General features: G+C 41.7%; 1 protein-coding gene across 2 annotated transcripts in view; it reads right to left on the bottom strand.

Moving 5' to 3' along the window:
- CEP152 (centrosomal protein 152) overlaps nucleotides 1-21,692 on the bottom strand; it is a 2,961,597-nt gene that overhangs the window by 2,612,019 nt on the left and 327,886 nt on the right. For both annotated transcript variants that reach the window (XM_044077591.1, XM_044077592.1), the window contains exon 3: nucleotides 3,533-3,642. In XM_044077591.1, coding sequence (XP_043933526.1) covers nucleotides 3,533-3,642 — 110 coding nt within the window. The remainder of the gene's footprint in view (nucleotides 1-3,532; nucleotides 3,643-21,692) is intronic.

Here is a 21,692-nt window from a genome sequence, read left to right as displayed (position 1 = left end):
CCTCGAGAAATCAATGTCATTTCTAATTTCAGAGTCCAGGTCATTAGTTTCAGCAATCAGCTTATCCGCTGCTTGTTGGTAATGGTTACAAAAAACTTGTAGCAGCTCAAGGCCATGCCTATCAAATAGAGCGATCAGATCTTTGTGAAAACCTGAACCCTCAGTTAACCCTGCTGGATATTGCCAAAGTCTCAATCCTTTTGGTATTATTTTGAGACGAATACACTCCTGAAAGTATGCTATTTCGAGCTGTATCTTTCTAAGTTTAACTAGTTTTTCATCAAAGGTGTTCATTTTAGTAGCCAAATCTGTCCTTACCTCAGACGTGGAATCCACTGAGTTGGCTGAAGCTGCTACTACAAAAGAAAACTATCCATTTAACCAAGTGCTGAGGTCTTGAACGCTAGGCGTGGACTGGCCACCACCGGGCTGTTGTACAAGACCAGAGTGAGCTCCAGAGTGAGCTTCTTTAGTTCCACTACCATTCATATTGCCATTGGTCTCGTTGCCCGACGTGACCGGTAGCAGACTATCTTCGTTGTAGTCAGAAGGTTGTTGTGATGCCCCTATATTCACATGTGTATTAGAATTGCTGTGCCGCACTTGGCCACTTTGCAAAGGAGTCACATTGTCTAGTCTCTTGGAAAGACTGTCCACTTTGAGTTAAAAGTTCAATGAGTGCCATAAGGTTGCACTCGCTGTCATGCTGACTTGGTGTAGAAGTGGGGCTAAACGAAGTTTCAGGGTTCATGTTGCACAATGACAAAAACAAACTGTTAAACTCAGGTTACCAACTCCAAAAAACAGCTTGAACTCAAAAAACCTCGCGTACAGCTCCCAAACACAGTAAATAACCGTGAAAGGATGTAAAAGTTGTTGATTAATTAAGCGTTCTTTTCAAAATCCACTTTTCGTCGAGTACACCTTACTCAACTTCATCAGATACAAGTCTTAATAAAAAGAAATACAAATTATTACAACTAGGCACTCTTTTTAACTCTAAACTAGAACACATGCTAAACACCTTCATTACTATTATTAGTTGAATGCGTGCAGAACCACTGCGTTGTTTAAAAAATTAAAGATACATTGTAGTGCTTCTGTTTGTTACAAACATGTTGTAATTTCCTTAAAACCACATAACTCATACTGGAAGTGCACCAAACAATAGTACAACTGTTTACTACCAACTATATAAAGAATTGCACATATATTTAAAACTAATATGTGTAAGTATACGTATATTAAAACGTTTTACATGTTTTGATGCCCCGTATGTAGGATAAAAGTATTAGCTTGTAGTGAACAGGAGGTCATTTTTAAAACATGTAAAACGTTTTAATATACGTATACTTACACATACAAGTTTTAAATATATGTACAATTCTTTATATAGTTGGTAGTAAACAGTTGTACTATTGTTTGGTGCACTTCCAGTATGAGTTATGTGGTTTTAAGGAAATGACAACATGTTTGTAACAAATAGAAGCACTACAATGTATCTTTAAATTTTTAAACAACGCAGTGGTTCTGCACACATTCAACTAATAATAGTAATGAATGTGTTTAGCAATGTGTTCTAGTTTAGAGTTAAAAAGAGTGCCTAGTTGTAACAATTTGTATTTCTTTTTATTAAGACTTGTATCTGATGAAGTTGAGTAAGGTGTACTCGACGAAAAGTGGATTTTGAAAAGAACGCTTAATAAATCAACAACTTTTACATCCGTTCATGGTTATTTACTGTGTTTGGGAGCTGTAAGCAAGGTTTTTGGAGTTCAAGCAGTTTTTTGGAGTTTATACAATGAGATGTTTTTCACAAATACTACAATTTTATTTTTATTTACAGTTACTTTTTTCCTTATAGTGTCGCTCTAAACATTAATGACAAAGTGGGGTATATGCTTTACAGTCCACTAGTCTTTCTCTGCCAGTTTTTCATGTAAAAATGCTTGTTACAAATGTGATTGATGCTTTACAGTCTCCTATTTACTCCCTAATTTCACTGTTGCTTCCTGATCATCTATCTACATAGTCCAAACTCTGGTTCAAGTTCAACATACTACATTTCCTGTGAATCAACTCATTTGCTTTTTTTCGGTCTCTCAAGTATTTTTCTTTGGAACAAGGGAAAGGTTTCATGGCAAAGTCTCTCTGTGAGCTTTATTTTCACAAGAATGCAGTCCACATCTACTTGCTGGCTAACTTTTTGTTGGATAAACTTGTTTTTCTTTCCTCCTTAGCCTGTTCTGCATAAAAAAAATCTTTGATCCTCCAGAAAAAATATTTTAAAGAAAGCTGGATAAAGCAGCTTAAATCTCACAGATGCCTCTCAACATTCCCTGACTGATGGAAAAATGTACTTCTCTTCTGCCTGCCGTACAGTAAATCATTTTCCACAAACATTGTTGTATCTAGTTTTCAATAATTTTCCATTCTGCCACAGTTTTGTCTTAATAAACTATTTCTGCTGGTATGATTGCATTTTCACAAATATAGGTCTTGGCTGCTTTCTCATAGCCAGTTTTGGAGTACACACTCAATGCACCCTTTCAATTAACAAATCCTGCTGTGTAACACCAGCCTAGTTGCTTATTTGTGTTTTCATAAAATTAGTACAGTCTATTCTTTTCAATTTCTCTGGTACAGCAAAAAATCTAAGTTTTTTTCTGTGTGCTCGATCTTCTAATTTTACTACTTATTGAAACAGATCTTAAGAAACCTCATACTCTGCCAACCTTTTCTGTATTTCAACCTTTGATTGTTGCAGTTTTATCAGTTCATCTAAATAGCTAGTTTAAGCTTTTTTTGTTTTTTAGCCTATTGTTATTTGGTATATTCCATCACTGTCATTTATTTTAATCACCTCGGAGTACATTTAATTTCTTCCTCTAAAATTACTGGAAGCCATCTATCATACTAAACCTGATGATTGCATTGCTTTTTGCTGAAAAGCTGCAGAATTATTTCCCAGTATTTGTCTTCACCTTTTCTGCTTGACGTTTTTTATGTTCTCAACATTTCTATTTTTCTGGCATCCAAGGAGTGTACATAATACCAAGTAAATTAAATTTAACCAAGCTGACAATTTCACTGCCCTTTTTCCCCTCAGTTTCTATTTTCACATTGGAAAAGCTGCAATTAAGCTGTTGATCAGTGTGCAGCCAACTTGGAAGTCCCAATGTACTATTTCTTGAACTAAAACTCCACCAAAACACTGCTGCTAAAGTACACAAAAACATAAAAACTGCAAAACTAACATTTATGATGTTTTTTAAAGGCAAGCCAAGAGACTCCAGCAGACACTTTAAAGGTACTGAGCTAACTACATACAATTGTACAATTGAGAAGTCCTGTACTTCAACGAGAAAGCTAAATCACAATTGCAATATGAACTTTTGTCATGATTTTAGTTGCATTACACAGCTTTCCAAATATTACTTCCTTCTATAATAAAAACTAATGACACAAACAGGCAATAGCATGGAAACATATCAATATGATATACATATGCCAGTTGTTTTTATTTTTTTACCTTACTGCAGTTTCACTTTCACTGCAGTCAGAGTAATTCATTTCTGGGGATGACATATCCCTGCTGTCCTCCAGCATATCATCAGGTAGATCTGTCAACAGCTGTTGTAACTAGAAAGAGAAACGTCTTAATGTTACTACTACTTTTAAACATGCACAGAAACTGGCCAAAGCAGATAAAATCAGGAGTAATTACGAAAACAATTTATTACTACATACCAACTTGATGCAACTTGTAAATATACCCATCCGGTTTATATCTATACAGGTGGCTCAAGATATTAACATTCATTTCCTTGAAACTTTTAACACTTGTGATGTTTCTAAGAAGCACTGAATGTAACCTCTGGATACATTATGAACCAAAATCCAAATACAAGTATTTATTAGGTGACACAGCTAACACCTGGATTCATTCTGAGCTAACATCCAAATATAGGTACTTACCAGGTACAAAAATGATCTAAAGAACCTTCAGTAAAATCCAAGCAACAAAACTAATCATATTTTAATTCTAATCCCATACCCACTACAGTGGGTTATGTACAAGTTTAAACTTACGCAAGTTTTACTTCAATATAGTAAAAATCAATAAAAACATATATGCACTTACCATAACTTTCCATCTATTTTCAGTCTTCCTCAACTGTTGGGTTCGGATCTGACTCGGATGTTACTTTAGCTCGTGGCCAACAAAAAGCTGTCAAGCTTCTCCCTTATGCATTATGCACCAACCCCTAACATACCTCAGAACTTTTTTGCTGTTTTTACATAAAATAGAAAAAACTACTATACATTTTTTGACAGAATAAGTCATATGTGGAGCTCAACATTAAGGACTGTGGTATCCTTATAAACTCTCGTTCTCCCAGAAATCAATTGTAAAAATGATTGGGGGTTGGTGGGAGGGAAGTTGAGGAACAATGAAAATGGACAACAAAGATGGAACATTATGGCAAGTACATAACATCTTTATCTGTATGTTGTCACTTTTCATTCTTTCTTCAACTGTTGGGACAAAGCCCCCAGCTACTTAAATCCCACGTGACCTCTTAAGGAAGGATATTCCTGAGCACAGTTGAGCCAAAGGCTGCTCTTCCCCTTGAGACCAGATCTAGTTTGCAATGAGTAATAAAGGTATGAGGATTGGCCCAAGTTGCAGCTGCACGTATGTCGTCCATAGAAGCCCTGGAAAGGAGCATTGAAGAAGCTGCCATGGACTTAGTTGAATAGGCTCTTAGAGGTTTTGTTAAGGATAGACCTAGTTAGTTGTAGACAAATGACATGCAATTGGTCAGACATCTGGCTAACGTTACTTTTGCAAATGACTTTCCCAATTTACAATCTGCTAAAAGCACAAATAATTGACCAGTCTTTCTAATATCTCTCATTCTATGCAGGAAAAAACTTAAATTGTCTGTGGACCTCCAATAAATGTAAAGTGATGTACTCACCATAACATTCCATCTGTTTTGTCCATGTTTCATTCTTCCTCAACCAATGGGACAAGCACCCGACCATCAGATCTGACTAGGCCTTTCTACTAGCTCGAAGTCGACAAAAAACTCAAGCTGCCTTGCTACCTATAATGCTCCAAGCCCAATCTCCCTCAAATCCTTCCACAGCTTCAGAAAGAAAGAAAATGGAAAAATAGATAATGACGCTATAAGCCATCGTCATAACTAGAATTCAATATAAGGGTCCAGTTGTGCCCCTTTAACACTCACTTCACCAGAAGTCATCAGGAAAAAGGCAGGGGGCTGAATGGGGGGGGGGGCAGAAGTTGAGGAAGAATGAAAATGGACAACACATATGGAACGTTATGGCAAGTACATAACGTCTTTATATGATGTTGTCAATTTTCATTCATTCCTCAACCAATGGGACAGTCGCCAGCTACCTAAATCCTTGGGAGGACTCCAAGAAAGGATATTCCAGAGTATGATCAAGCCGAAGGCTGTTCTTCCCCTCGAGACCATATCCAATTTGTAATGAGTGATAAATGTATGGGGAAGGAAACAAGTAGAAGCTGCACAGACATTGTCCATGGATGCTCTGGACTGGAATACTGTGGAAGTAACCATAGACCTAGCTGAATGAGCCTTCAAAGCTTTCGGCAAGGGAAGATTCAATTTATTGTGAACAAAAGAAATGTCATCTGTTAGCCATTTAGATACAATTATTTTAGCAACTGGTTTCCCCAACTTATTAAATGCAAAAGAAACAAAAAGCTGGTCTGACTTTCTAATATCTTTTCTTCTGTGCAAGTAGAAACGCAATTGTCTATGAACATCCAGTAAATGTAACAAGTATTCTCCCTCATTTGTGACGTTGGGAAAAATACAGGCAGGTGAATGGCCTGATTAATGTTGGATTCTGACACTGCCCTAGGCAGGAAAGTGGCATTGGTACACAAGAAGACCCTATCCTTGTGAATAATCAAGTACAGAGGCAGGAGCTTCCAAGATGGCTGCACACAGAGTAACAGCTTGTTTCTAGCCCTCCCATTGTAAAAAAACAGAAACTCAGCAGAGAATGCCGTGTTTCTGGGTAAATTTCAGTAACTGGCTAGTACGTACACTGCCTAGATGCCAGCAATAAAGAAACAGAAGACCAGGAAAAAATCAGCTACAAAAAGTGAGGAAGAAACACTGTCAGGGGAGAGTTCTGGAGCTCTTGTAATGCAACTTTCAGACATGACTTCCAATAACCTACAGGAAAGGTACAAGACAAATGCATACAGACCTGGTTAAAATAAACAAAACACTGGTAGAGTACATCAACACAAACAACAAAAGGCTGGAACAAATGGAAGAAGCTTTAAACACATATTCAGATGAGATGATAAAAGTGCAAAAATCAGAGGTCGAAATGAAGAAAAACTGGCTGAATATGCGACTGCTCAGGAAGAGTTGTTTAAAAAATAATAGAATTAGAGGACGGCCGCACGTAGGGAAAACCTGAGATTTTCAGCTATACCTCAGAAGCTGGAGGGAAGAGGAGACTACATTAATTTTATGAAAGCACAAATAAGCTACTGGACTGGTATTCCAGAGCAGGAACTGTTCCTTGAACAGGCACATCGTGTGTATGCTCCAAACCTAGCCATAAGAAAGCAACCTGGACCTATAACAGTAAGTATGTGATCCTACCAGGAGGAGTTGATTCTAACAAAACTGTGGAAGAAGGGCAAAATACTATAAGTGGGAGACTGTGTTTATTGAGAAAGATTACTAATTGTACTACAGGCAAAAGAGAAGTAAATTCATTCCACTATTCAGAAAATGTTGAGATGCAGGTGTGAGACTCAAACTGCTGTATCCAGCTGTCTTCAAGGTATTCTTCCCTGGAAAGACCAAATCATTTTTGATGAAATGCATGCTAAGGAGGAAATACAAAAGTTTGCCCAACAGAAACTGAGCTGCGAAATAAAAGGAGATTCTGCTTCTTGTTCTTCTGGTAATAAAGACGACAGAAACAGTACCTATAAAACCTTTTCCAGCATTTCAATGGAAAATTTTGGACAGAAGAAAGGGAGAACAAGAGTTAACTAGAAGAATCGAGAGTACTTTGCAAATGAAGCAGAGACAGGCTTTGGGTGATGTAGAAGAGCAGTAATAAAATCAGTAACAAAAAGTGCAGTAATAATATCAGTAACAATGTGGGATTACTATGAAATAATTATATTTCTGACAAAAGAAAGACCAAGAAAATCTGGAAATATTGGACTTTTTCAAAATCTGTTTGATGGTTGGGGGGCTCTAAAGTATGTGACGTACTTCATGTCATTAATGTTCGGAAAAGTGCTTTGGGGAGGAGGAGAATGGAGAACGCTAACTGTAAGTAAAGAAAACACTTTCTTTTCTTAATAGTACTGTACTTGTGGTGTATGGTTTTCTTTGAATGCTATTTTTAAGTGTAATAGGGATTGTAAACAGGTGTTTTTCTTTTTCTTCCCTCTTCTCATTCTTGCACGGTTTTGAGAAATATAGGCAATGCAATGAACAAAAAAAAAAACAAAGGGAGCCTGGTTAAAAAGGCATGACAAAGTTCAAATTAATGTGCTTTTTTCATTCTTGCACAGCGAAATGACTGATTAAGGACCTTTGTTTTAAGAGAGAGAACAAGTAAATGAAAAAGAATACTGAATAATATGAGGCTTTTTTACTAGCACTTGCGTGTAAGTATACTAAGTAGCACTTCTGCAGCTGGTCTTCATGTCTCCATCTGATAAAGAGAAACTGGAGACAGTCTGATGGAAGGGAGTTGGCTGAGGGAAAAGAAAAAAAAAGAACAGAGAAACTGGCTAGGTCATAATGTTCTTTGAAAACAGAGTTTTTTCCAGGTTTGACAACTTCAAAGACAATGCAAAACCAATTAGGCCCGAAGTAAAGTTTTCTCAGTTTAAAATGCATGGGAATATTAATATAAACAGGCGCTTTTGTTGTTTTCATTTTCACCCTTCTCTCTTTTTATTTGTTCAGTTTTGAGAAATGTATGCACTACAAGGGGAAAAAAAGAATAGGGAGGAGGGGAGGAGAAGGGGGAGACAGGAAGGGTCTGGTTAAGAAAGTGTAGCAAAAGAAAAATCAGTGAGTGTGCTTTTTCCCATGCTTGTGACTGGGTTAAAACCCTAGGAGTTATGCAGTAACAAGCCTATTACAAAGCATGTAAATGAAAAACAACAATGAATATTGTTAAGGCTTTTTTTGATAAACAAGGTACCCTTAGCAGTTTTGTGTCTGGTTTGCATGTCACTAGAAGATAATCTAATAAAGAGAAATGGCTTGGAGAAAGTGCTTACTAAAAGCTATAAAGAAATGCAAAATCAAATAGCACTTACTCGTACCACAGACTGTACCATGTGTCTTAGCATGACTAGCCTTTCATTTTGGTTAATTTAGCCTGTGTAGCTATCAACTTAGAAGTTATATACCTACCATAACATTTCATGTTTGTTGTCCTTCATCTCACCTTCCCTCTTCCTGGCTGGGTTCGGAGGCGACCCTTAGCTCCGACTCGGCGGATTTACTAAAGCTCGAGAGCTTATACTGGCTCAAGGCTAACCCCTATCCCAACATGCCCAGCGGTAGCTACCCAGATCTCATTTGTGATACCCCACACTAGACAAGCATAGTAAATGCAAAATTTACTAAGCTCTTACACATTCAAAGGTTAGGAAGAAAAAAAGGAAAAACAAAGCATGGTTAACTAACCTGGAATGTCAACAGGAAACTCAGCCAGTGTAACCAATGAAGGAATTCCTTTTGATCCTCCAGGAAGGGGGAAGGAGGGGTGAACAAAAGAAGGAAGGTGAAATGAAGGACAACAAACATGGAACATTATGGTAGGGACATAACTTCTTTAAGTTATGTTGTCCCCATCTCACCTTTGTTCTTGCTGGTTGGGACCGTGTCCCCAGCACCTGGTTTTTGGGTGGCTCACTGGAATAAACTCTTCAGGACCGTGGAACCAAAGGATGCCCTGTTCCGGGAGATCACAACCACTTTGCAATGAGTGATAAAGCTATCAGGATTTGCCCATGCTGCTGCTGCACAGATTGAATCTAAAGGTAATTTGGCTTGGAAGGCAACATAGGTAGCTAAGACCCTAGTTGAGTGGCCTCTGACTTTCCCTGGAAGCTTCTTGTTACGCATATTAAAGTATAGATAATTGCATCTGACAGCCACTTTGATAAGGTCACTTTTAAAACTGGAGAACCTTGCTTACTGTCCGCAAAGGATACAAGAAATTGATCTGATTTTCTAAAGTCCTTGGTCCTGTGTAAATAGAAGCGCAATTGTCTATGAACATCCAATTGGTGGAGTCTGTACTCTGCCTTTTTGCCATAATTGGGGAAGAATACAGGAAGCTCGATGGGCGTTTAAATTATACTCTGAACACATCTCTGGCAAGAAGGAGGGATTGGTTCTGAGAGAAACTCTATCTTTGTGGAAGATGAGATACGGAGGGCAAACAGATAAGGTGTGTAATTCTGAAACCCGTCTAGCTGAGGTGATGGCAATCAAGAAGAGGGTTTTCCAAGACACAAATTTTAAGGGACAAGATGATGCTGGTTCAAAGGAGGGAAGAACCAGAGAGACTAAAACAAAGTTTAGGTCCTGGGGGGGTTCTCTTACCTGGGGCCATAAAAAAGGTTGTACCTCGTAAGAATGCTTTGCACAGCTTATGGGACATGATAATAGAGCCCAACTCTCCCACATGAAAATTGGAGATGGCAGCCAGTTGGACACTGATGGTAGCTGCAGCTGCCCCTCGTTTGACCAGGAAATCAAGGGATCAATGTCATTTTTCTTTGCACAAAAAAAGAGAACCTCTTCCATTTGCTAGCATAAATCATTCTGGTAGTGGGCTTGTTAAAAGACAACAGGATGTGCTGAACTACTAAGGAAATGTTGGGGAACCATGGCTAAGATTGGAAGTGGAGAAACCAAGCTGTCAGCTTGAGAGTTTGGAGGGAGGGGTGGAGCACGCATGACTGATGCTGATGGAACAGGAGGTCCATAACTGGGTCTAGGATCCAAGGCTCCACTTGTAGATGATGACAGAGAAATGGAAACCATATCTGACGAGGCCAGTAAAGAGCAATGAGGATGGGCTTGCAACCCAGCAACTTTGCTTTCTGAAGTACCTTGCGGATCAGAAAAAAAGTGGAAAGGCATAAAGTAGCCCCAGAGGCCAATTGCGAATAAGTGCATCCCTGGGTGACTGTCCCTGTGGGGGGACTAAGGCGAAATAGCTGCTGCATTTGTTGTTGAGGGGAGAGGCAAAAAGATCGCAGCATGGCTGTCCCCATTTGTGAAAAATCAAGTCCGCAACTTCTTGCTTCAAGGACGACTCATGAGGCTAGCCCTGCTGAGCCTGTCCACCATCACGTTGGATTTCCCGGGAATGTGAGGCGTAATCAGAAAACGTTGGGAAGACATCGCCCATTGCCATACTCTAAGGGCCTTCCGACACGAGGGTTAAAAGATCTGGTCCCGCCTTGTTTGTTGATGTACCATACCATTGACATATTGCCTGTCTGAATTGCAATAGTTCCGGTAAGTAGAGAGTCTTGAGATGCTTGCAACGCCAGAAGCACCGCTCTCGTCTCTAGAACATTTATGTGCAAGTGTTACTCGTGTGGCTGACACATTCCTTGGACAGTCTATCCCAGATAATGCCCCCACACCCTATCTGGGAGGTGTCCGTGGTCACTGTGACCACTGGATGGGGGCCTGGAAAGGGTCTGCCCAGAGTCACCTGGGGGGAAACAAGCCACCATACTAAGTCCTTTTTGCAGGATTCTGTGATCGAAATCATGTGTGACACTGGTAAATCCTGGAACGATCACTGAATGAAAAGAAGTCGATGCAGAATTCTCATGTAGAAACGAGACATAGGGACTAGAGTAATTGCTGCAGCCATTCAGCCCAGGACTTTCAATACCTCTTTTGCCTGAACTCTCTTCTTTTTCATGAGGAATGAAACTTGCTGACGAATTGTTGACACCCTGTCTTGAGGCAGCTTTGCTATCATGGCTTTTGTATCTAAGTCTGCACTGATGAAGGTAATACACTGACAAGGCAACAAGGTAGACTTTTCATAGTTTATAGTGATGTCTAGCTGGGAACAGGCTTGAATTGTGTAGTCCCGTGCTTTGATCAGTTGATGCTCGGTGACAGCAGTGAGGAGCCAGTCATCTAGATTTGGAAACACCTAGAATCCTAGATGTCCCAGGTGAGCCGTGACCACTGCCATACACTTGGTGAACACCCTGGGGGCTGGTGAGAACAAAGGTCAGAGCTCTGAACTGATAATGACTGGCTCCCACCCGGAAGCTTGGGAATCGCCTGGATCGCCTGTCCATTTGTATGTGGTAGTACGCATCCTGGAGATCGATGGAGCACATCCAATTGTCCTGACCCAAAAAGGGGAGAATGGACTGCAGTATTACAATCCGGAGCTTTGCTTTTTTTACCGATTTGTTTAGCTTGCTGAGATCCAAGATGGGTCTCCAGTCCCATCTTTTTTAGAACTAAAAAGAACCTTGAGTAAGTTCAGGATTCGATTTGGTCTGCGGGGACTTCTTGGATGGCTCTTTTTTCTAGCAAACTTTGTACTTCTAGGGTTGCTTGATCCCAAAGACTGGGTGGATTATCTGGTATTGAACGTTTTGGTCTTGAGCGGGGTAACTGGGGAAAAAGGGAATTTTATAACTCCTGGATATTACTGACAGTACCCACGCATCTTTCATAATAGCTTGCCAGGCTGTTGGGTAAAATGATACTCTGCCCCCCCCCCCCGACTGCCTCCAGAGGCGAACAGTCGGGGCTCCCTTCAGGAGTGCTGGAAGGGCCTAGCAGAGAACGTATCTTTGTCACTCTGCTATTGCGGACCGCCCCCTGCCACGAGGCCAGCGTCTTCTGTTATTGTTTTCCCCTCTGCCCCTGGGGAAAAATTCTCCACGTGTGTCAGGCAAAGCTCCCTGGGATTTCTGAAACCACATTTTCCCACTCTTCTGACCTTTAGGGTAGGGTCTAGATGGTGTGGAGAAATGGACTCCCATGGCAGAGAGAGTCTTGCCGTCCTTTTCCTACCTGGTGAGATCTCTCTTACCGGAGGCCCAAACAAGGATGAGCCATCAAAAGGGGTATTGGTAAAGGAGGACTTGAAGAGCTCCGCAAATTGACAAAGGTGCATATAGGAGTTTCTCCACAAAGCAGCTCCAATACCTGCTGCCCTACTCGCTCCATCTGCCACAAAAGAAATGAGCCTCATGGAAGAGTTAATCACTGAAGTCAAGGTCGCAAGCTCAGAAGCCGCCCTATTTGCAACTCCCTCAGCTGTAGGATCCTGCAGGTATCTCCCAACACTTTTAGGAGATCTCTCTGAAGTCGTGTGAAGTCTGACAAATAATTCAGCAACCTGAGTGTAAAGGTCACTGAAGAGAACATACGCTTCCCAAACCTGTCCATCATATGGGACTCCTTGTTCAGCAGATGGAGAGATGAAGTTTCCACAAGTTCCTACTTAATGGCTGTTGCCACCACCATAGCATCAACACGGACCCCCTTGGAAAGAAAGAACTTGTCTTCGGGGGCAGTTATAAATTTACTTGGTCTCTGCGGAACTGGTTTCATGGTCTCTGGAGTGCTCCACACCTTCCGACTCACTACACACAAAAGTGGATCAAAAGGCAGTGGACACCCAAGAGGTGGAAGGTCAGGAACCAAATACATCCAGGTAGATAGACTAGTCTGCGGAAGGGGCTAGGAACTTCCAGTCACTCCTTTGTCTAAGGATTTCCAAGATGTCTGAAAAGGAGACATCCTCAAAGGGCGACAGTGGGGACCCTTCCAATTCATCCAAGTCTGTGTCTGAAGTGATGGACTCAGGCGAGTCCAGATGTTTCCTCTTACATTTTTTCTTTCAGGGGACTTCTTCCAAATGTGCGGGGAAGATTTTGGAAGTGGGGTCGCCCAATGCGGCATCCATAGGACATAGGTTCCCTATGCTTGGAGGGAGGAGGATGGTCAAAGGCAGACACAGGCACCGAGGGAGAAGGAGCCAATGGAGCCGAGGGTGGACTGGTCTCAGGGAACAGCACGCTCCTCATCACCTCAAAGGTGCCATGGTCACGAGCCAAAGGAGCCTTCGGCTCTGAAGAGCCCGGAGATCTCCTGCGAACCAAGAGTGACACCTCCAAGGCTGATGTGGGAGCTGAGCTCACCTGCGCCAAAGCTCCGAGAGGGAGAGCAGGGTTGGACAAGGGTCTAAAGCCACTTCCCCCCTCAGAGCCGATGAGAGACCTTCGGCACCCAGATCCCTCGATGGATTGAGACATTGAAGAGATCGAAGTCGGAACCGATAAAGGAGAAGTAACCGGCGCCAACGGTTCCACCACCATGACGTCCATGCACTCCGGCTCCGAGCTCAAGAGAGTCGGAGGAGGAACCAATAGAGAAGCTGGATGGGCCAAAGGAGCTAATTCCTTATGAGCTGGGCTCGATAGAAATTTGGCAAGTGCCTGTGACTTGAGGAGCCTATTAACCACTCTCTCCCACATCATGATTCGAAAAACTGGAAGACCAAGAGGCATGAGAAGAGGACCGGTGACTGCCTGGCACAGATTGCAAAAAAGGGGACTGTGGAGCAGAGTGCAATGGCTCCAAAGAGGGAGACCTAGTTCTTTTATGGGCCAGGACTGGCTCTGAAGACACTGATGGAGCTGCTGGAGACATAGCTTTGTCGGAACTGACAGAGCCGAAGATTTTACAGCAGATTTGGGATGCTTCGAAATTGGAACCATTATGGATGGTTTGGGAGATTTGTCAGACTGTTTTGCTGGCTGAGGAAACTGAGACAAAGGATCCTGAGGGTTCTTCAAAAGGCCATGCAGAATCAGTTTATTTTTTTCTCTCCTGCAGGACTCTAGCACTGAAAGCATGAGACAGAGTACGAGTTCTGAAGGTGAACAGCCCCTAAACAGTATACACAACTTGTGTGCCCATCCATAAGGGACATTTTTTGGCAGCACGAGTCGCATTTTTTTTTTTTTTTAAATCTGAGGGTTTTGACTCTTTAGACGTGCTGCATAACTAGGAAGACACAATCAGCAAAAATAAGGCTATAACAGCTAGCAATACACACTGAGCTAATTGGAGGAAGTCGGAGGAAGGGCTCTGAGCTAACTAATCTGTGATGTATAACATTACGTATCCTGTTTTTTGCTTATTTCTGAGTTATTTATAGCACTTTTATTTTACTCACTGTGTGTGAGGTATTAAGTAGAATGTTCTACAATTGTTAAGCATCTGGTTGGGTTTGTTTGTTCTGATTTTCTAATCCACCCTCCATCCCTCTTGATATCCTGTTTTTATACTTGGTGGCTTTGCAGTTGCCTGCTCCTACTGTAAATTTGATCTGGGACACTCCTCCCAGTCTAGTGTCATTACCTCATTCTACCTATTCCAGGAAGAACATTTGAGAAGGCCAAAACCGTAAGCTACTGGTCCTCCTTTCCCCTTTCCGGAAAAAAAAAAATTCTAAGCTTGTTTCCTGCCTTTCCTATAAGTTGTCTAGTCCAGATACAGATTTGCTGTATCCAGGACTGTTTGCAAGCTTCTGAGCCCCCACATCTTTCTGTGTTGGAGGGAAGCCTTCTAGCTTAATTTTGTTTCTTAGAACTAGCCAGTTTTCTAGTTTCAGTACTCAAATCGGTTTCTTTGAGCTCAGCACTTGTTCAGAACTCATTGTAAGCACTAAATAAGCTACAAATTACTACAGCACTCAACATTCCTCACTTGTCCAGAGGAAAACAGTTTTTAGTACTTAATAAATAAACACCTATCCAGGCATGTCTAAGGGTCAGCTCCTGGTGTTTTCTCCCGTCTACCTGATGAATCTGGGCATCTTGGGGCAATGCAGGAATTGCCTCATGTACCCAGACAACCCCTCTCCTCCTATCACCAAACACTACAACCTGTGAGAGATGCACTTATATAACCAAACTAGAAGCAAAGCTCTCTTCACCCAAGACTGGACTAGACAGTCAAGAGGAGACGGTAAAAACTTGCACCACACCACACTTATCACATAGTCCCTCAAAACCTACACCACCAAAACACACATACAGAAACACAAAACACACACCTACATTCGCAGAGGCTCTCAAAAAAATGTACCCAAGCAACAAGGACTTCCAAAGCAGAAACGCAAGCAAGCTCCACTCCCCCCAACACAACCCAAATGACAAATAGCCCACAAACTCAGTGTGCCACTCAACCACAGCCCATAAGGCATAACAATGTACCCAACACTCTAGTCATAGGTGACTCTATAGTCAGGCACAATGATGTTCTACTCACCAGGCTAAACAAGGAGAAAGTTACTGTCGGCTGCCTGTCAGGTGCCAGGATCCGCCACATAATGCATGCAGTCAGGTCACTCCACAGCAAGTACAAATATGACTCTGTCATTGTCCATGTTGGTGTGAATGACCTGAGACGTACCTCCCTGGACTACATGAAGAGAGACATGCAAGAGCTTTCCGATCTTGCAGCCCAGACAGGTATGACCCTAGCCCTGAGTATTATCCTGCCATCACCCAGAATGATACCACAGTACAAGGACAAAATGATTGACTTCAACAGTTGGCTAAGCTTCTGGTGTCATTCTAAGGGGATCCAGTATCTGTCTGCCAGGGATGACATGATCTACAAACCACGATGCCTTGCCAGAGATGGCCTGCACCTGTCGGCCTTGGGATTCTGGATACTGGCTAAGGCTCTTGCCACCCCTAGAGTGCCTTTTTTAGGCAAGATTCAAATGACAAATTCACAACCGTAACAGGTACAAGCAAGCAAAATCTGAAGGTAATGCTACTTAATGCTAGAAGTCTAAACCTCAAAATGCACTCACTCGAGGCACTCCTTAAAATGGAGAACATCGACATCTGTGCAGTGACAGAGACCTGGTTCAAGGCTTCAGAGAGCATCCCTACATTACCAGATTATAATTCATACCACCCCTTTCGGCCACCTAACCTGGACCAAAGCACTAATGGCGGAGACGTGTCCATATTCATTAAGGATATCCACACCTTCAGGTTAGTTGCTCAGCATAATGCATCTGAGATTATCCAAGTGCAACTAACTCTGGGCAAGACCACAATGCAAATTGTAGCTTCCTACAGATCCCCCACCATGCCGCAGGATTCCCACTCCTCATTTCTTGATACACTGGAAAATATTAGGGTACAACCTAACACCCTAATAATGGGCAATTTCAACTACCCCACCATTAACTGGGAAAACTACTCATGTACCAACTCTTGTGCTCAACGTTTTCTGGAATTCATAAATTCCAGTGCCTTGCATCAACTTATCCACACCTCCACCAGGGGCAGCAATATCCTAGACCTGGTCATTATCAACATGGGCAACCAGTGTTCCACACCAGACGGCAATTCCTCGTTGGTCAGATCTGACCAGAAGCAAATCAACCTAGATATCCCCAACTCACCCCACCCCCATTAGGGAAACCGCCGTAAAAAAAATTTCTCCAAAGCCAACTTCACGCTTCTTAAGACAAAAGTAGCAAACTTCACAACACCCATGCTGATGGACAATAGAGATATGCCTACTGAATAATATACAATTGCACTTTATAAGCACTTATGAGTGCATGGATCGTGCAATCCCTAACAGAACCAAGATGCTATCCTCCAAAAAAAGGAAGCCAATCTGGTGGTCCCCTGCTATAAACAAACTCTACAACAGAAGAAAGAAACTGTTGCAAAAGAGAGTAAAATCCCATGATTGGAAGAACTCCATGGTCAGCCTACGTAAAAAGCGGAGATCCCTCATAAAATCCTCCAAAGTTAGTTACGAAAACAAAATCGCCACTGATTCTAAAGACAACCACAAAGCATTCTATAGCTATGTCAAGAATCTCAGTGGCAACACTCAGATCTGCTCTGAGTTACAGCACAATGGCACTAAATATACAGAACCAACTGATATTGCTAACTTTACCCCTCTCTCACCCCCTAAAGGGCCCATCTCTATACCAGAAGAATGCAAAGTACCTGTCATCACATCTACACAGGTAAACACACTCTCCAAAGCCAAGAACACAGCATCCATGGGACCTGACAACATAACAGGCTGCACTCTACATTAACTACAGAACGAACTGGCACCCCACCCAAGTACCATGTTCAATCATAGCCTCACCTCAGGTTTTGTGCCTACTGAATGGCGCACAGCAACGGTTATCCCACTCCATAAAGGGGGAGCCACGACGAACCCTGGGAACTACCGCCCCATTAAGCATGACGAGCCTGGTCTGCAAGGCTATGAAGCGTATCATCATGGAACTTATAAACAATAACATTGGTAATCTCCAAACTCTGGACCCTACCCAGTTCGGGTTTGTAAAAGGTAGATCATGTCTCCTAAACCCGACAGACTTATTTGAAGAGGTCACCAAAGCCGTAGATGAGGGTAAGGTGATTCACACAGCCTATCTAGATCTCGCCAAAGCTTTCGACACCATCCCCCACTCTGGAATTACAGACAAACTCACTAAACTAGGTATAAATCCCTATGTCACAAGATGGGTTGCCAACTGGCTCACTGACAGAACCCACACTGTGAAAGCAGCAGACTCTAAATCCAACTTCAGGCCAGTGACAAGTGGAGTACCACAGGGTTCAGTCCAAGGTCCTTCTCCTGTTTGGTATCTACTTCTCTGAAGTACAGGCTAACACAGAAGGTCTTTGGCTGACAAAGTTCGCAGATGACTGCAAACTAGGAGCCATAATCAAAACTCCTAACGGTGTTGACATCCTACAAAAGGGCCTCATTGAGATAGATGCCTGGTGTCAAAGCCATGGCCTCAAGCTCGATGCCAAAAAGTGCATTGTCATCCTTTTTGGTAAAAACTCTGTACCCATGAACTACCACAAAGGCAGTAGTCTACTTGGCACCGAAAGTATGATGAGACCTTGGGACACAGGTAGACAGTAGTCTCTCCTTTGATAATCACGTCGCCACAGTAGTCAGGAAATCCTTCTACGTGGCACACCTCATCACAAAAGGCTTCTCATCCAGGAAAAAAAGAGGTCATTGTTCCCTCTACTCATCACTCATTAGACCCATTATGGAGTACAACACCCCTTTTGGTATGTACCTTACAAGACATCTACAACAACTGCAAAGGCCCCAGAAATACCTCATAAAGAGGATTACCGGCCTCAAACAGATGTCCTACACAGACTGTCTAAAAAAAACTCCAGTTTTACTCTGTTGCATATCGCCTACACAGAGGCGATCTCTGCCTAAAATACAAAGCTATGTCAAACCTAGAGCTGTTGGACATGCTCCACGTAAAGAAATCCCAATCCCTCAGAGTTACACGCTCTAGGGACCTAAACCTTGTCACCACAATAAACAGAACATGTTGGAGGGATAGATTCCTGCCCCAGAGACTTCCCATACTCTGGAACAAACTACCTATCTATATCAAACAAAGCTCCTCATTAGCACTCTTCAAGGAAAAAGCTTGATGACTGGATGGGAGATTGGAAATTCACCCCGGTGATCATTTCTGTGTGTCTGCTTGACAGGGGCAGAGGAAAATCATTTTCTTGGTTGGCAAAAGCCAGAGTACCGTTTGGCTATGCTTATATAGGCCCTAGGGCCAATAGTCTAGTACCTACCTATGAACAACAACAAACAAGCAAGGAAAACTTTTTAGGGGGTGAGCCTCTAAGCAAAATGGCGACTCCCCCAATAGGAGAGTCTCTAACTTAAACGGCTACTCCAACAGATAGTGGGGAAAGAAGAAACAAACCCTCTAAGTTAAACGGGCTCAAGGGAAAAGCAAGGCCTAAGAAAAACGACGGCCAAGAAGAACCCAAAAATACAACAACAGATGAAGGTCAGAATGTTGTTAGTCAAGCAAGGACTAAGCTAGACACCAACAAATTTAATTAAACAAGTAAAATCCTAATAAGGATGACAGAAAAATACAAAAAAACTCTAAAATCTTAGCCTGAGCTAGCAGTCGCAATCTCGACACTGCAAGTGGCAAATGAGATCTGGGTAGCTACCTCTGGGCATGTTGGGATAGGGGTTAGCCTTCAGCCAGTACAAGCTCCCGAGCTATAGTAAAATCAGCCAAGTCGGAGCCGAGGGTCAGCTCCGGACCCAACCAGTGAGAAAGTACTGTTGTGTACACTTACCATAAATGTAGATGTTCAAGTGTATTCACTGTTGCAGTCATCACACTTGGGTTATCTGCCTGCCGGTAGCCCTCAGTCAGCCCGAATACCAGAGTCTTGGGATTTCTGTTTCGGATGCCGTCTCCTCATCCATGACTTCAGGTCATCAGGGGTACAAAACATGCAGCCGATGCCATTACATCAGTTTTTCTTGACCCAGATGTCAGGAGTCCCAAAATAGGAAGCAGTCAAATGGTGTGGAACACCTCCAGTAAAAAGTAAATACCATTTCCATAAGATATGGCCAAAAAAGATAGGTAGAAAGTAACCAAAATAAAGGAAGGAAGGAGGTACACCACGACAATCGAAGCAGACCAGTAATGTAAAACTCAGTTTATTGTCACAAAGTAAGCACTTTCGCGTTCCCAAGAACGCTTCAGACTCTCAAATTAAATGTGCAAGAAATCATTTAAATACTCTTTCTCATACCAGACAACCAATAAAAACACAGTGTAAAAACACAGTATAAAAACTTTAAAGTGCCAGTGCATACATACCAACATGTGTATCCTAATCATAAAAGTTATAAAAAGCTTCTAAAAGACAACAAATGCATACTTATACAGGAATATATACTTATATTTATCTCTTATATATACATGTATGCACTTTAAAACCAAGTAGAAAAAAAATATTAAGTAGGAGAAACTTAATGCTTCAATGCACGGTCCATAAGGAATGGTTTCAAGGAGACCCTGTCATTGAACCCATGTCCCCTATCAGCCTGTAATTTAATGATCCATTTCCCTTCTTATTTTGTGTGATTTCTAATACCACCTAATCTCACCGTGGAATGTATTAACTCAAGAACTAAAAACTTAAACCTATGTGTAGTATTGTTATGGATTATATGTCTAGCTATTGCGTTTCCTTCATTCCCCTTATTAATGGCATTAATATGCTCTCTGGTTCTCTCTCTCTCAGGGTCTTTCCAAATAAAAGCAGTTACATTTTTGGCAGATAGCTAAATAAACTAGGTTCCTTGACTTACAATCAATATAATGGTTAAACTCATATGTTAGCTGCGTGCCTGGATGTATAAAGCTATTTGTATTAGCTATAAACCCACACTGGTTACAGTTGCGACAAGCAAAAGTTCCTTTTCTAGTAGAATGAAGCTCATTCTTGTTTCTCTTCTCGTAACAGAGGAGTCGCTTCAATGATTTAGTATTCCTGTAACTCAGCCTGGGACTATTACCTACTGCAGCTCTTATTTGGTCATCCAATAACAACATATTCCAATTCTTCTTAATTATCTCCGTTACTTTCTTATTATTGTTAGTATACGGGATTACTAACCTATTTGTCCTTAGAGGGACAGTAGCTCTTTGTGTCGCTAGTGTCGGACCACCTCTCCTAATGTAAGGTTTTCCAAGATTATCTCGTTTTGTTTCATGTATTACTAGAAGGGAAATGGATCATTAAATTACAGGCTGATAGGGGACATGGGTTGAATAAGAGGGTCTCCTTGAAACGATTCCTTATGGACCGTGTATTGAAGCATTAAGTTTCTCCTATTTAATATTTCTTTTTCTACTTGGTTTTAAAGTGCATACATGTATATATAAGATATATATATACATACATATTCCTGTAAAAGTATGCATTTCTTGTCTTTTAGATGCTTTTTATAACTTTTATGATTAGGATACACATGTTGGTATATGTATGCACTGGTACTTTAAAGTTTTTATTGGTTGTCTGGTATGAGAATAAGTATTTAAATGATTTCTTGCACATTTAATTTGAGAGTCTGATGAAGCATTCTTGGGAACGCGAAAGCGCTTACTTTGTGACAATAAACTGAGTTTTACATTATTGGTCTGCTTTGATTGTCGTGGTGTACTTCCTTCCTTCATTTTGGTTCCTGTGTGCTTTGTTTGGAGGTACGTTGTCCTTTTGGCATTTCTCTTTATCGCATTTGGATAGGTAGAAAGTATAGAAAGACAGGGGGGCTGGAGGGAGGGCAACCACGACTGCAACAGTGAATACACTTGAACATCTACATTTATGGTAAGTGTACACAACTGTACTATGTTCTTCGTGTTCACTGTTGCAGTCATTACACTTGGGTTGATTCCCAAAGCTGAAGAGGGGTGGAGGCAGTCAAGAAGTAGTATGTCTGGCTGGCAGGCCTTGTAAGACTGCTGTGGCAAATCCAGCTCTGGATTTGGAAATTATTAAGTGGTAATGCTTGGTGAAGGTGTGTACAGAACTCCAGGTTGCAGCTTCCAGGATGCCCCTGGTAGGGACTCCCTGAGAAAAGCTGCAGAGGTTGAGGTAGCCCTAGTGGAATGAGGCCTGATCCCCTGTGGGGTAGGTTTTCCATGGTGTTTGTAGCAGAAATGGATGCAGTGTGCTATCCATT

Source organism: Protopterus annectens, chromosome 7.part0, assembly GCF_019279795.1.
Source record: "Protopterus annectens isolate FY-2018-M chromosome 7.part0, PAN1.0, whole genome shotgun sequence".
Classification (NCBI taxonomy): domain Eukaryota; kingdom Metazoa; phylum Chordata; order Ceratodontiformes; family Protopteridae; genus Protopterus; species Protopterus annectens.
Note: the sequence above shows the minus strand (reverse complement) of the source record. Positions and strands in the feature narration are given on the sequence as shown.